This window comes from Chamaea fasciata, unplaced genomic scaffold, assembly GCF_029207755.1.
Source record: "Chamaea fasciata isolate MVZ Bird 193981 ecotype frontalis unplaced genomic scaffold, bChaFas1.0.hap1 SCAF_5, whole genome shotgun sequence".
Lineage (NCBI taxonomy): Eukaryota > Metazoa > Chordata > Aves > Passeriformes > Sylviidae > Chamaea > Chamaea fasciata.
The window spans coordinates 14,860,992-14,874,034 of NW_027094090.1; the positions used below are offsets into that span (position 1 = coordinate 14,860,992).

The window sequence follows — 13,043 nt, forward strand, 5'->3', positions numbered from 1 at the left end:
CACTTCGCCACAGCTTGACTATGCTCTCCCCCATCTAACTTACAGCTCATTATAGCTCCAGAGATAGGAAACAGAATGTAGCACCTAATTAAAATGTGAGCTTGTGTCCACAAATGATTCGATAGAAATAAATGCATTAAGTTGGTGAGAAAAGCAGTACAGAGTCATCATGGTAAAAACATCTTGTTCAATCAGAGTCTGGTGAAAGCTGTACTTCTATTTTAGGCGGCTGCATGAAGTTAAAGGTATTCAGGTCCTGATACAGCAAAACATTAAAAAAAGCTGTTGATATCTGAAAAACAGATAAAATGTCTGTTGTTCTCATTAAGTATTCTGAACTCCACTGTGTAATAATTTTTAGCCTTCATGTTGGTTGTCATAGAAATAGCATAAGCAACTACTTATTTTGGTAATAGATTTATAGTCTGTCTTCTGTTGTTTTAGTTGCTCTTTTCAAAAATTATATTGATGCAATTTTTTTGCATAAGTAGATGAGATATCTTCAACCATTGTAAAATGAATTTTATGTTAGATTAAGCACGTTAGACACATGCATAGAATTTAATGGATTTTTAATGCTGTTATTCTCCAAAATACATAAGAAGTATAAATAGCCAGACATGAACTTAAAGTGATACCTTCCAAAGAGAAGCAAACTAATACTGTCTCCCTCTGTTTGTCACAGGTGGGACAGTCCCCTGGTTGATCTATTTTTCTCCAACCAGTTCCTTCAGATCACCACCACTGTGCCATCCACTTCTGTGTATGGGTTTGGTGAACATGAGCACCCAACCTTCAAGCACAACATGGACTTCGTTACCTATGGAATGTTCTCCAGGGACCAGGCACCAACGGTAATTCCCTCCATGCAACACTTTGTCCTGGCCTGTGTCACCAAAAGGAGGTGGCAAACATGGAAGGTCACAAGCTTTACAAGTATCATCTGTTCTAATTAAAGATAAAGCCATGAATTGCTTCGAGGGAACCTTGAAACCTTTTATCAGAACCTTTCTCACGGTGCAGTTTTCAGAAAAAAAGTATATTGTGTGCCAAGATCCTGTTTCAGGAGAGCTTTGCATTTCACGCTCGGATCAATCCAAACAAGCTGGACTCCAGCAGGACTCATTAGATATTTGGCTGAACTGGAGTTAGTGGTTGATGAGTCTGTTTTAACTGGAAAAGTTATTCTTACTCATGCCATTTTGAAGGGTTTAGCAGAATATCAAAGGTTTAACTGAAAAAGACTAAAAAATTCCATTGTGATATGGCAGAAAAAAAACCCCTCTTTTTTGTCAATTTGACTTCACACCAATTTAGATGAAAAAATCCCCAACCTTTCAAAATAAGTCTCTAAATATGAATGAATTTATTTCCTTGTCTGTGCATATGTATCTACCTGACAAAAGCTATGAAAAATAGCAAAGTCGAGTCATACCTCATGTGTTTATGTTTCAGTCATTTGCCAACCTCTATGGAGTTCACCCTTTCTATATGTGCATAGAACCAGACTCCAATGCCCACGGTGTTCTCCTTCTGAACTCCAATGCACAAGGTAAAAAGATACATGGATTCCCCATATAGACTGCATATAGAAATATGATAGATTAGTAAGTATAAAATGCTGTTTTACTAATTGCTTTTTCAATGTGATACAAATATGAGTGGCTGTACCCTAACTAAGCTTCCAGGACTAATAGATTTTTCAAAGATTTTTTAAAGGAATTTCAGTCGAATTAATTTTTAACAAGGAATTTGGGCATTTTTAGGCATTTTCAGGGAAAATACATTCTTATTTTTTTTATGAAAATAAATGCAAATAGAGGGAAAGAAGAAGGTGGAAGAAATTTCCTCTGAGATTGGCACAATGAAATCAAATCAATTTAGGTGAGTTCTATATTCTGTCTTTGGAGAATAGTTTTGTATGTTGCCATGGTCACCTTGCTACATTAATCTAGTGGTATAATTTCAGAAAAGGGGAATCTTCACTTAGTCTATAAAATCAGTTTCACCTGGCAGACAATGGCTTTCAATAAGGTTAAAATCGCATAGAGGAACCCTAAACACATACTTGTTGATCCTTTATATATATATATATGTGTATATATACATATGAAACTGAGACAAATGTATCTATGCAATTTACTCAGTGTGGGTTTCTATGATTTTTTGCTGCACCATGCCAATCTGAAAGGAGAAATTACAGAAACACTTGGCAATGGCCTGCCTACCTTCAGGCCCTGTTTGCTCATCCAGTCATACCCATAAGGTGCACAGAAGCACCCGGTGTGCACACACCTAGGATGGATAGAACAGAACAGAACAGAACAGAATAGAATAGAATAGAATAGAGTATTTCAGTTCGAAGGGACATAAAACCTACTTGTAGTACAACTGCCTGAACACTTCAAGGCTGACTAAAAGCTAAACATGTTGTTAAGGCATTGTCCAAATGCATCTTAAGCACTGGCAGGCTCGGGGTATCAATGTCTCTAGGAAGCCTGTTACAGCACTTGCCCACCCTCAGTAAGAAATGCCTCCTAATGTTGAGTCTCAACCTCCCCTGATGTGTTCTTGACCTGTTCCCATGTATAGTGCAGAGCTGGTTTGTACTGAGGACATTTCTTTTCCCTTCTAGATATTACTCTGTCTCCAAACCCTTCTTTAACTTTCCGCACTATTGGAGGGATCCTCGACTTCTATCTCTTCTTGGGACTGACTCCTGAAAACGTGGTTCAGCAATACACTGAGGTTAGTAGAAAGGAGCACAGGGCACATGGAGCAGTGCCTTGTAACACAGTCCTGTCAGTATCTGGTAGTGTCAGCAGGTAGTGCAGCCAGAGCTTTGTCCCAATCCATTCATACAAAGCCGCTACTTTAGATCCGTGGGAAAACTGGCGTATGCTCAAGCATCTGTGAACAGTTTGTCTGAGTGTCGCAGGCTGGCTGGGTGTTCAGTGCACATCTTCAGCCTTTCCTGCAATATGTCAGGATGGGATGCAGGAGTGCGCTAAAGGGATGCAATGATTAGAAAGAAATCTGTCTAAGCTTACTACTCTCTGGGCCATCACAGTTTTATAGTCTTTGCTGTATGACATGACTGCACTTTGACACTGCAGGCCAAGAAAAAAAACTAGGCAGAGCACAGATGGGAATGTTTGGGAGCTTTATATATGCTAGATTTCAGAGATATTGAATGGACTTTAAAGTCTTCAAGCCTTTATTTGCCAGTAGAATCGCTTGCTGATTTTGGAGCCAGCAGGCTTTTTTTTCTAATGAAAACCCATGTAATTGCATTGGAGAGCACAGAAGTATAACAGTGTATTTATTGCTGTCTCACAGAGTGTAACTACTTTCTATCCAATTGCCCAGTGTTTTCCAGAGAACTGAGAGTACACATGCAAATGGCTGTTTTGGAAGTGTACATGCAATTCTTACCTAGTCAGAACTGTGCGGAAAAAAGTACCAGATAACATGTTTTTCCTGGTCACCAAATGATGCTTCAACTGTGCCTTTCCACAGAAAACTGCCACCTCAGACCCAAGCTGTGTACGTAAAGAAATCAGCGTCAAAGCTAAAGAGTGTGGAGCGAAGCTGGAGTAAGCATGTTACTATGAGAAGGGGGTCACTATGCAGACCCTGAGGATTAGGCTGCAACTGGAAGGCTGAACAGGGTAGGGCATCCCCGAGCCAGGCACTCAGAGCTCACAGTGAGATGTGCATGTGCTCTGCCTTTCCTTGGGCCACCCCTCAAAGGGGCCTGAGGTCTGACAGGTCTGACCTTTGGCAAACATTTTGTCTTTCTCGGCTTTTTAAAGCCTCCATATCCTATGCTTGCCTTCTTTTAAAGTGCCTCTATGGAACAGAAATATTGTGGTTTAGAGTGAGGGAAAAAAGAGGGTTTAGCCCAGAAGGAAGGTACTTCTAGGTTCTGGTTTGGGAAGGAAGGGATAAGACTTGCTCATGCTGCTGTTTTGAGAAGGCTGGAACTTCTCTGGGGTGGTGGGCTCTTCTAGACCTTCCTTTTCCAAGGAGAGGTTCAGGTGCTACCTCCCAGAGAGGTAAGAGGCTGATGGTGCTCCTCCATGTCCTGGAGCAGGAGCAGCTGCTCTGTTGCGTGGAGGTTTCCAGCTCTCTCTGCACATCATCCCCACCAGCCCCACACAGCCACTTGCTCACACCACCCTCAGTGGGTGGGGGAGAGAATCCAAAGGGTGAAAGCGAGAAAATCCGTGGGTTGAGATAAAGACAGTTTAATGGGTAAAGCAAAACTGTGCACGCAAGCAAGGCAAAACAAGGAATTCATTCACCAGTTCCCCGGTGTAGGAGGATGTTTAGCCACCCCCAGGAATTGGGGGAATGGCTGAACATGTGACTGTTACTGGGAAAGACAAATGCCATCACTCCAAATATTCCTGCCCTCTCTTCCTCTTCCCCCAGATTTATGTGCTGGGTATGAAGCCGTTTGATAGGGAATATCCCTTGGGTCAGTTGGGCTCAGCTGTCTTGGGTGTGTCCCCTCCCAACTCTCCCAGCCTCCTCACTGGTGGTGTGGAGTAAGGGGCAAAGAAGGCCTTGACTCTGTGTAAGCACTGCAAAATCAAATATATCCCTGAGTTTTCATCACTGTTTTCAGCACAAATCCAAAACACAGCCTATACCAGTTGCTATAAAGAAAATTAACTATATCCCAGCCCAAACCAGCACACACCATCTCTGATGCCAGTGCCACAGACTAGCAGACTGGGCTTTTAACTTACACATGGGTAGTAAAACCTGGGGGGAAAAAAGGAGGGGAAAAAAGTAAAGCAACCCTCCCCCAGGCTGGAGCTTTGATCCCCATTTCAAGGGAGTCAGTGCAGCAGTATGATGGAAATTAGAGCCACGCCTGTTCCTTTTCAATGTCTTTTACTGGTGTTTGAAGGCAGCATTTCTGTGGCTTAGCAGGTGGTCAGCATCTGAAAATAAAATGAGAGAGTTCTTACTCCCCAGCTGATGGGTAGTGGCAGATCCCTTTCCACTCCTGTCTCTGGAAATGGAGCTGGAGCAAAGAAAACAAGGTAAAGGAGAACAGTGGGCATCTCCTAATGAGACATGTCACATGCCAGGACAAAAAACCCGTTCTGTATTCTTTGAGCTTGTGCTCAACTCTCTAGGGAATCTTAAAGAATGCATGTTAGTAATTTCAATGTGAAATAATAACTTCTTCAGTAAACATCCTGAAATTCCTAGGTCAAAAATGTTACAATTACCATATTATTAGTCTCTAGGGTAATAATTTGGCTTTTATGTACAAGAAATGTGGGAAGGTGAAGGAGATAAAAAAGAGTCTATTTTTCAATTGTCTTTTCTGTCGCACTGAGAGGATTTTCCCTGTGCAGTCATTGTCATGCTGTAGGGAAAGAGAAGGCAGAAAGGAGAAGTGTGATTGATGTCTGCAAGGCACTGCTCAGCAGCATGGCTCAACTCAGCTGTTGCATAGGTCTCCTCTGGAAATCGGTGTTTTGAGAGCTCCTGGCTGCAGGGGCCCCTGATGGGAGCAAGTTGCACTGCTGCAAAGCTTCTCGGTGGAATAGCACCTGCCCCAGTCACTGCTTTTTGCCAGGGCCACTCATTTGATCTCTCCAGAATGGCCCCACTGGTGTGGCAGGGTGCCAAGTGCCAGCCGGTCTGCAGCTGGTGAGAACAAGGGAGCTGTTTCCAGAGCAAAGTGCTTTACACCTTTCTCAAGTGTTTTGTGCCATTGCCTTCGGTGCCACTTTGATATCTGAGCCACCTCCCTGCCCCTGCTACACTTATTCTGTGAGAGGTTTAGAAACTTAGATGTGCTCTGTGCTTTCACGTGGCTCCCTCCAAAACTGCGAGTTAGGACAGCTTTGTAACAAAGCTCTTTATTTGGCCTCTGGAGTATGCAAGATTTCCCCACACACCTCTCCAGGTTGTCACCAGCACCCAGGTGGACCACAGCCTCTTGGCCAGAGCTGCTGGGTCCAGGCTATGCCAAGAGCAGGGCTCTTGGCTCTCTGTGTGGTGATCAGGGTTGATTGCAGCTGCCCTGCCAGAGCCACCAGCCTCTCTGCATCCTTGGGGAGAGGACAGGTAACAGTAAAAGCTGTGGTGGCCCTTGGATGCCAACTTGGCCAAGGATAATCTGCTTTAAATGGACTCCAGGAGTGAGGCAAAGTGTGAGAAGGGAGCAGAGGGTAAATGCTGGTACCTCTGTCCCTCTCCTGTGTGCTGCATGGAGCAGAGGTCAGCTGTAGGATGTATCCTGCCAGTGGCACTAGAGTGCTGCAGCAGTGGCAGCAGCTGTAGGGTATGTGCTGGGCATGGTCCCATGGGAAGGAGAAGCCTCCAGCCCGATTTTTCTGTTCCCTCCTGTCCCTGAGTCCAGCTGTGTGGGGTGTTACTCCTGCCACATCTGAGGCATCTGAGATTGTCCTGTACAGTTCTCTGCATATGGCAGTGATCACTTTTTTTCTCCTACTGCAGAAGAGGTCTGGTGTGCAGAACAGTTATATAACGCAAATCTCACTTTTAAGGGCAAACACCTCAGCTTGCAGGAGGATGAGAAAAAGCAGTAACAAGCTAAAGAGTTCAAGCACTGACCTGAGCCTGGCTGAGGCTCTGCAGTCACACCTAATACCAGGCCAACATTGCCAAGACCACTGGTGGCCTTTCAGACAGACCAACAGTGCATAGCAGTAGTGTGTGAGCTCCATAACAAGACACTCAGGAATGTTAGGGTTCAAAAAACAGATATTTAATAGCTCTTGGGTAAAGGTCGTGAGTTTGTTATTTTATCACAAATTATCCAATAACAAGCTGTAAGCGAGCATACTGTAAGTATCCTAATTTTGTTTGGGGAGAAAATGACTGGTTTGCTTCCTCCTCATGGAAGTGTGGGCTGGTTACAGGTGTAAGGGATCTCATAGGTCTCTAGGCTGCTCTCCTATTGGAGAGGTAAGGTGGGGAACCTGCTTGTACATAGATTTTGTCACAGATGATTCAGTGAGAATCTTAAAGCTGAATTCCGCAAGAAGGAATAAACAACTGATGACTGTTTTGTACAGCAAAAACCAAGATTTGAAAACCTTGGCATTGAAAATCTTAAAATTTTTTATATTCTTGAGGTTGTGAGCATCTTCTTTATGGTTCAGCAGCTACAGGGCCTTTCTTTTTGCTCTCCTAAATCAAAGCTTAGCTTCTGTTGCCAGACTTTGAGTGAAGGTTACCCTCTAACTGACCAGGTGCCCACAGCACTCAGCTGCTTGCCTTAGTTATAGCAGATAAGCTGGATACAGATACGTGGGTCATAGGAGCACCTGTGGAATTTAGCCATTGTGTAACTATACAGAAACACTAAAGCCAATGCATTAGCACTTAGGTTTTGTCGTTTCCTCCTATAACTCCACTTTGAAGAAAGGGAGTTGAAGCAAATACTAAGCTTCAGAAATCATTTTGTGTGGCTAATTAGGGTGCAAGATTAGCAATCTGCATTGCTGGGCATCTCAGCTCCTTTGTGAGCTCAGGAAAGAGTACCTCTCTCCACCTCTGTGATATATAGGTATAACTCTGCAGCTTTCTCTCTCTCTCATCAAAGTCTTTGGTCATAATGTTAACAGAATAGGATCCTGATTTACTCTATAGAATTTGTAACCTAGTTCATATCATTGATGCTCATATTAATAATTTTTTTGTCCAATAATCCAAGACAGGAAAAATTAATACAGATCACCTGCTCCCTAGATACAGATTTTATCTGTTATGAACTTCATTCTTACCATGAAATGCTTCCAGGGTACCTCCTTGATACATCAGCTCTCAGGTGGCTCTGAAAAAAGTGAAAAAAAAAATATACATAGTGCCAAGTTATGTAAACAGGGAAAAACTATCAGTGAATTTATTAAACACCAGGAGTTATTTAAGAAGCAAGTGCAGGAAGACTTCTGGAACAGAAAATAGGATCTTTTTTTTACTATTTCTGCACTACCATATCTTTGCGCTTTTTTTGCCCCCTCATTTTGGATACCCCATATGTTTGCTGTTTTCCTCCCTCAGTTCCCCTGCCAATACCTGATCTACCTTTTCTGATTCTATGGGAGTCAATTTTGCCAAGCAGACTTTCTCTGACTGCTGCTCTTTCTGATCATTTGTATGCAGAATGCAATCTATATAAATTAACTAGATCCTAAATATATATCAAATCCAACTTGAGTTTTCAGGTCTGCAAAATTACATTCCTGCCTCTGCCGATCCATCTGTGAGTGGGTACCATATGTCAGTTACTTTATCAGGAAGCTTCAGGGGGATCCATTAGAGAGTCTGCAGCATAATTAGAAAAAAGAACATTTGTTTTCCCAGCTGCCCTGTTTTCATCCTTCCTCTTCAAATGTTCTGCTGGTTTCAATTAAGCTCACCATAGATGCACCAGCCTGGTGAACCTGGAGAACTAATTGCTTTAAAAACGTAATATATTCCTTGCAAGGTAGATATTTTTCTGTTGGTTCAGCTGTAACCCCAAACTCCTCAAGGGATGCTGTCACAAAATACTGTCTCTCTCTGTGATCCACAATGGCACAGCACCATCCCATAAGGGTGAGCAGGTGAACCTCAGCAAACCCTGGTGCTGGGGACATGCCCTTTTGGAAGGGCTCTGGCTGACACACCAATGGCCACAGCTTCACCTCCAGCCCCACTGCTCTCCACTTGGATGCTTGATAGGACATGGGAGAAGAAGTCAATCCCCATCCAGCTCTTGAAATGCATTTTATTGGCAGTGTCCCAGGCTGACTGTCTTCCCCAGGTGGGAGTGACCCGGGGTGTCACAGTACCCAGAACAGAGCTGCTTGGCAGTTCGCACTGCCTCTGCCCAGGCTGGTCACCCCTTTTCCATTTCTCATCCTGTTTAGGAAGAGGCAGCAGATGCCATGCAGACATCCTGCCAGGGCACAGGGCTCTGCATTTAGTGGCAGGATTAATATTTATCAGCCGGTTTTCCCTGTTTCTCTTGTCCAAGATGAGAAGCCTGTGCACAAAGCATTTTATTTCATTAGGGAGTTCTTTTGTTTTGGTGTGGTTTTTTAACCTTGTTTGTAGAGGTCATTCTCTGCAGTAGAGAAAGCAAGGGCAAAATATGCATCTGCTTTAGGAGCACAAAATGGTGGGTTCACAAAGCTCATCCTGCAGCCTTTGCTGATCTAAAACAAGATCTGCTGTCTTCTCAGATGAATTTATCCTTAACATGGTGAATGTGGATATGACAGAGGAGAAGACTTACCCTGAGGCTTGCCATGCTGTGTTGGACACCTTGGTGCTGGCTCACAAGGTGTCTGGGAGGTTGTCCTGAGCCATCACACCCCATTGAGCTCTCCCCAGAAAACCCCAGCAGAGCTTGAAATGTGGTCTGGGTGATCAAGTGTGTCCACATATGCTGGAAAAAAACTGATGACATGTGCAAGGAGATGGGATAGCACCAGGCTAGTTATGGCATATATCTGCCCATCAGCCTCCCCCTGCATGGTAGGGACCACCTTTGTCTGTTCAGGGCCTGCCCTGGCCAGGGCACAGCAGCGTGCAGTGGAAGCTAAGTGACTCTGTGGCAGGAACATGCTGCTGAGTGCTGCTCTCTCTGCTTCTGAAGACCCTAGCCTCCAGCTGAATTGGAGGAGAAGTAGGTATTGAGGAGGATCAGGAAAACTAAGTCTGATGGGACAGGGCAAGCAGCAGATGTATGGGACAACTGTGATGATCAACCGGAGCGTCCCTCCTGGAGACACCCAAAGCATTAACCTCACCAGTGCCTATGGCCTCCTCATGTTTTTGCTTATGTGAAACAGCAGCATCCCAACAAGCAAAAGCACGCCGTAGCCAAATTTGTAATGTTTGACTGTGTGTTCCCAAGCCTTTCTTGTTTGGAAGCAATTTACCCTGTGTGTTTCCCAGCTCAGGGGCATTAAAAACATCCTCAGCTTTTCTCTGCCTCTCTCCCACATGTGGTTTTCTCTCTGATGCACTTTATGCATCCTTGTACTGATGCTCTGGCATGTGATGTATTTTAGAGGAATTTCAAGTTCAGCCTTGCTTTCCCAGGTAAGACTTTTCCTAGAGAAAATCCCATAGGAAGGTGTGCCTTTGTGCACTGCCTCTCCTGACAGCTTAGCAATGGAATAGATCTAGACTGCCAGAAGTGCCTTGTTTTATTTATTTAAAGTAGATGGGGTTTAGCTGCCAATTTGCAGGTTTTGTTGTTTTTCACTTCTTAGCATAATTACCTAACTATGGAGATCCACAAGGAAACAAGGGAGGAACCATTATTTAGCCAAAGGGGGACAATAGCTGCAGCTGATTAATAAGTCATTAGTGCTTACTAGCTACTAGCTTTTCATATTGCCTACAAAGGTGTTAGAAATACTAAACAAAGGTTAGTTTCATTGGATTTAACTGAAGTAAGGATTTCAGGAGATATCCCCAGAAAACAGTGGTATATACTAATGAGACAAAGCCAGATTTCAGCTTATTTGTAGAACAGACACATCGTGATTGCCCACTGCTCACCCCAGGTTACCACAGCAGCTTTCACCAGGGGAAACAGAGCAGGATGCTTTGCTTCCCTGTGCTCTCAATTGAGTTTCCTCATGTCATTTACAGATGGATTACATTCAGACAGTGGAAATCAAATATTTATAAAATCATATTTAACTTATTACCTTGTGTTTCAGTGGAGAATTTCGGGCCCAAACAATAACTCTGGCCTTGAAGAGTGTTGTCAGTGCCTGGCAACACAAAGCTGTGGGCCAGCAATAATAGTAGTCAGCCATAAGTAGCTGAGTTTCATCAGACTGGTGTGTAAATCTGATTAAAACTTCAGAGAGCTCAAATAAACATCAGACTCTTGATAAGTTAGTTCAGCTGGATGTGGCAAGAGAAGTTTGCAAAGCTTATGTTGCTATGTGTTGTTGGAGATTTGCCTTCTGTTGACCAGGGTGTTTGTGGACATGTGGATCCACGCTGAATTTCTGCTGGTATGTGCCCTGTAAGTGAGGGCACGTGCTACTGTGCGGAGGCTGAGACCACATCTAAAAAGCCTGGCTTTTTTACAACGTGCCTCCCACCAGGGTGTTCTTAGAAGTGATGCTCAGTGTTGGTGTTGTTGGGAGTCTCTGTGAAGGGCGAGGATCCACCAGAAGTGCCAACCATGCTGTGCCGAGAGCCACTCCGGGAAAGGAATGGGTATTTAATGGGGCTGTGATGCCTGTGCCCTGGTCTTTGTGCCTTAAATGATCTGGAAACCTCTCCTGGTGTTTCAGAGTAACTTCTTTTCCTCTCACCCCTTGTGTTTCTGTATTCTTCACTCCTTCTGCAGGCCATTGGACGCCCACACATGCCAGCCTACTGGTCTCTGGGATTCCAGCTCTCCCGCTGGGGCTATGACAGCCTCGATGTTCTAAAGGAAACTGTGGATCGCATGAAGCACTATGACATCCCATATGTAAGTATGAGTTTTTCACTCTGTGTGCTAATCTTGCACTCTGAAGTGAGGTGAATAAAATTATAATGGAGGAAAAATAACTATCTTACAAAGGGAATTGTAGAATAAAAGGACATTCGTAATCTTATGTAGTGGGTTTGCATGTAATAACTTCATAATGCTTAAAAGAACATTTAAAGTGGGCTGTGAATATGATGTTTAAGTGCTGCTCTTGGCTGCATAGCAGGCAATTCTGGTGTGGATTTGCTGTTATGCAGTACAAGGTGCTAGCATTTTAAAAACAAATAACGAAAAACAAACTTCTGATGCAGATCACTGCAAAATAGTTGCTAAAGTAGGACTTCTACATTTTCTTGTAGTCCACTGCTAGGATTACAGTTACAATCTCTTGGGTTTCATTACATCCATTAGTTGCCTTTTAGAAATACAGTTGCATACATTCTGATTTCTGTATCAAATACTTCAGTCATAGAATCATAGAATAATTGGAGTTGGAAGAGACCATTAAAGGACATCTAATCCAATGCCCCTGCAATGAGCAGGAACATCTTCAACTAAATCAGGTTGCTTAGAGTCCCATCCAACCTAATCTTGAATGTTTCTCGGGATGGGGCATTCAGCATCTACCTGTGCAACAACCTCATTGTAAAAAATTCCTTCCTTATTATCTAGTCTGAATCTACCTTTAGTTATCCTTTAGTGTACAACCATCACTCCTTGTCCTATTTCTACAGATCCTACAAAAAAGTCTGACTCCAACCTTCTTACAAGCCCCCTCTAGGTATTTAAAGGCTTCAGTAAATTCTCTCTGGAGCCTTCTCTTCTCCAGGCTGAACAGCCCTATCTGTCTCAGCCTGTCCTCATAGCAGAGGTGCCTCAGCCCCTCTGATCATTTTTGTGGCCCTCCTCTGGACTTGCTCACACAGATCCCTGTCTTCCCTGTCTGAGAACTCCAGAGCTGGACGAAGTATTAATGTAATTTTTTTACTTCAAAAATGTTTAGGATGTCCAACATTATGATATTGACTACATGGAACGTCGCCTGGACTTTACCTATGATAAAGTGAATTTTGCTGGTCTGCCAGAATTCATGAAGGAGATGAAGAAGAGTGGAAAGCACAATGTTGTGATTCTGGTAAATTAATGATGTTGCTGGTTATTTCTCTGTTTATAAGAACTATTCACAGCATAGTCTCCATAGCAGTACCTAGGTGCTAACACATCTATAGTAATGTAGCAGATTTTCCATTTTCTCATATGTTAAGAAGAGCTGAAGAACAATTTCTCACAGATTTAATTTTTAAAATTGTTGTCTTTATTTGATATTGCTGTACCAGGATCATCCCTATACTAAATCATTAATTCTCTGTCACTCTTTCCCCACTCGGTTATGAGAAATTTTGCCTCTGAGTTGACATAGAATTGCTTTCATGCAATTCTTTCTCTGAAATGAAGAATTAATTTAATACACATACAAAAAATAGCTGAATAGTGGAAAAAATCTATTCCTAATCACTCTGAAAGCTACTAACTACAATTCATCTTTCCTTGTACT

General features: G+C 43.1%; 1 protein-coding gene across 1 annotated transcript in view; it reads left to right on the forward strand.

Annotated features, from left to right (window-relative positions):
• Positions 1-13,043, forward strand: part of LOC136290072 (sucrase-isomaltase, intestinal-like) — a 46,414-nt gene that overhangs the window by 12,887 nt on the left and 20,484 nt on the right. Inside the window, exons 5-9 of the mRNA XM_066184514.1 lie at positions 686-854; positions 1,456-1,552; positions 2,636-2,748; positions 11,363-11,488; positions 12,492-12,623. Of these exons, the coding sequence (XP_066040611.1) occupies positions 686-854; positions 1,456-1,552; positions 2,636-2,748; positions 11,363-11,488; positions 12,492-12,623 (637 nt within the window). The remainder of the gene's footprint in view (positions 1-685; positions 855-1,455; positions 1,553-2,635; positions 2,749-11,362; positions 11,489-12,491; positions 12,624-13,043) is intronic.